This window comes from Tupaia chinensis, unplaced genomic scaffold (assembly GCF_000334495.1).
Source record: "Tupaia chinensis unplaced genomic scaffold, TupChi_1.0 Scaffold000161_1, whole genome shotgun sequence".
In the NCBI taxonomy this organism is placed as follows: Eukaryota; Metazoa; Chordata; class Mammalia; order Scandentia; family Tupaiidae; genus Tupaia; species Tupaia belangeri.
In genome coordinates this window covers 3,425,605-3,428,202 of record NW_006159632.1, presented here as the reverse complement: position 1 = coordinate 3,428,202, position 2,598 = coordinate 3,425,605, and the positions used below count along the sequence as shown (strand labels likewise).

Genomic DNA, 2,598 nt, shown 5'->3' with positions numbered 1-2,598 from the left:
CTCTTTCTCAGGCCCGCCCTCCTTTAAGCAGAGGGAGGGGCAGAACAGGGAGGCTCCGCACTGCCCAGGGCTGTCCTGGCTTCCTGTTTGTTGTTTTTTCTGCTTTGTCCCCGGGTCCTACACACCATTGAGCGCTTCCTGAGGGGAGACCCTGGTGTCCCCAGGAGAATCTTCAGGGCCTGGGGCCTTTGGACAGTGGACGAAATGGGGGTGGTTTTGGGAAAGTGGCTTGTCCTCCATCAGAGCAGAGGAAGGGTGGTCTTCCCTCTCTTCTCTCCCTTTGCCCACCATCCTAACTCCATCCTAGACTTCTAACATCCCCAAGAGCTGGCCCATGGGGGGGCGCTGAGCAGGGAAGTGTGTGCTATGCTCTAAGGACGGCAAACACAGGCTCCTGTCCAGCCAAGGCCTCCCTGAGGGCCATGTACCTGAGGGCCACGTTGTGAGCCGCGGTCCTGCCATACCTGAGGGCCACGTTGTGAGCCACGGTCCCACCATACCTGAGGGCCATGTTGTGAGCTGGGTCCCCCCATACCTGAGGGCCATGTTGTGAGCTGCGGTCCCCAGAGCTCTCCTCCCCAGGATACACAGTGCGAAGGACAGGGTCACCAGGGGAGAGTCCTCGTCACTGTCCGGGACCTGCGCGGGCTGAAAGAGCCAGGATGTCAACTCGGTTTGCATGTGGGGTCCAGCCCATGCCGGTGGGGTCGAGTATGGGGAGCCGGAGAGGTATTTTATGGCAGCCCTGTGGTCATCTGGGCCCTCCAGCTGGGCCCCCGGCTCCTGAAGCACTTTCTCTTGTGGTTGAACATGGACAAAATTAAGGTGGGAAGGCACTTTAGGGAGAAGGGGCCACATGTGGCCTGATGCCCAGCTCCCCGAGGACAGTCGGGGGGTTGCCCATCAGGCAGGGGGAGCCACGTGTAGGAAGGAGGCTCTTCCTTCTCCCTAGGGGGGGGGCTGCTGTGCTGACCACGGGACCCCCAGTCCACAATGGGACTAGCACTGCCGGCCGAGGGCAGCTCTGAAAGAGGTGGGGGCGGGGGTGCAGAAGACATTTAAAGTCAGAATAGCTTCTGTGGGAAATAAATCTGAGCCAGCTGAGGGGGGCAGAGCCTTCTGGAGATGCCAGCCCCTCATGGGCTGTTGCTGCAGTGCTGTGTTCGTTCCCGAGGGGAAGGCTCTCTCCAGAAGTGTCCTCAGGGCATGCGCCATAAGGCAGAGAGGGGCACTGTGGAGGCAGTGGCCAGCGGCCTGCGGGCCGGCGTCTGCCCGCAGTCCACATGCTCAGCGCTCCTGACCGCTGCTCGGGCCCAGGCGGCAGGCTGGTGTCATTTCAGACACACACTGCCCTGCTCCAAGGGATGGCGGTGCAGAGCTGCCTGACCTTCGCGGCCCTTCCCCGAGGACAGGTGTGCTGACTCTCCCACTCACTGAACCGTTAAACGAGCATTTGGCCCCACCCCCCAATGGATCTCTCTCTCCTGCCTTATTCTCGTCGGCTGTGGCGTATGAGAGACCCGCAATGGCCCTCGTTTCTTACCCGCTCGCGGCGCCCCAGCCCTGCCCTCGGCCCCCGCCCGCCTTCCCACCTCGCGCCCCCTCCGGGCACAGTTCCAGGTACACGCTGCAGTAGCTGGCTCGCGTGATGCCCTGGAGACAAGGGACGTAGTCGTCGTCGATGTTGATGTTGAACAGCGCCAGGTCGCGCTCGATGTGGTGCCACTTGGCAAATGGCTGCAGGGACGTCAGGAGCGACTCGTCCTTGGTCCAGGAGGGGAGTTTGGGGGACGTCGCCACGTAGTATATGATGCTCTGCAGGGAGGCAGGAGGGTGAGCTGACGCTCTGCGGGAGACGCTCTGCAGGGAGAGGGAGGGAGCTCTCGGCCCTCGGAGCCGCTCTCCGCCAGGAAGACCCTGTACAGTATCTGGGGAAGCAAGTGGACCCCAGGGAAGCGGGCCGAGAGCTCCCTGGACGGGGCTGTTTGTCTCTCCTGCTGGGTTTCAGGCACATTCTGGGCGACATTCTGAAATGGGGGCCATGCGGGGCGGAGGGGAGCGAGGGGAGCACAGTGCTGGCAGGGCGGGAACTCCCAGAGGAGTGACAGCCAGCCCCTCCCCCTGAGCCAAGCCTGCAAAGGCTCCTCTCACTTGGATACGGAGGCTTCTGTGGGTGCCAGGCCAGCTGAGCCAGCACAGAGCGGGACAGACCCTCGACCAGGGCCCGCCAGAGCATTTGTGAACTAAATCAACAGCGCTGAGGACACACAGTCGTAACACATGCACAGAGTGGGCCTCTGCGACGTGTTCGAAACAACCCCGATGGTAATTGGTGCCCGAGCCCCGCTGCGGACACCCTTGGATGGTGCTGCCCTGAGTTACGGCGTTACGAAGGCCGTCTCGTGGTTCTGGATGAATTTATCGTTCAAAAAGGCTTGCACCGGCCTCGAGAGGTAAAACTGTGACTCGGAAAATGACCGCCGAAGCCCAGTGTGGACACGGCAGCGTCAGAGCACTGGTCTCTTCTGACGCTCACCGAGTGCGCACCCGACGGGGACGAGCTGTCTCGGGGCTGCAGGCCGGGACAGGGTGTGGGCG

At 62.2% G+C, this 2,598-nt stretch overlaps 1 protein-coding gene across 1 annotated transcript in view; it reads right to left on the bottom strand.

The window, feature by feature from the left end:
• The window catches only part of PCNX2 (pecanex 2), a 215,259-nt gene that overhangs the window by 29,722 nt on the left and 182,939 nt on the right, over positions 1-2,598 (bottom strand). The window contains exon 29 of the mRNA XM_006146000.3: positions 1,619-1,815. Coding sequence (XP_006146062.1) covers positions 1,619-1,815 — 197 coding nt within the window. The remainder of the gene's footprint in view (positions 1-1,618; positions 1,816-2,598) is intronic.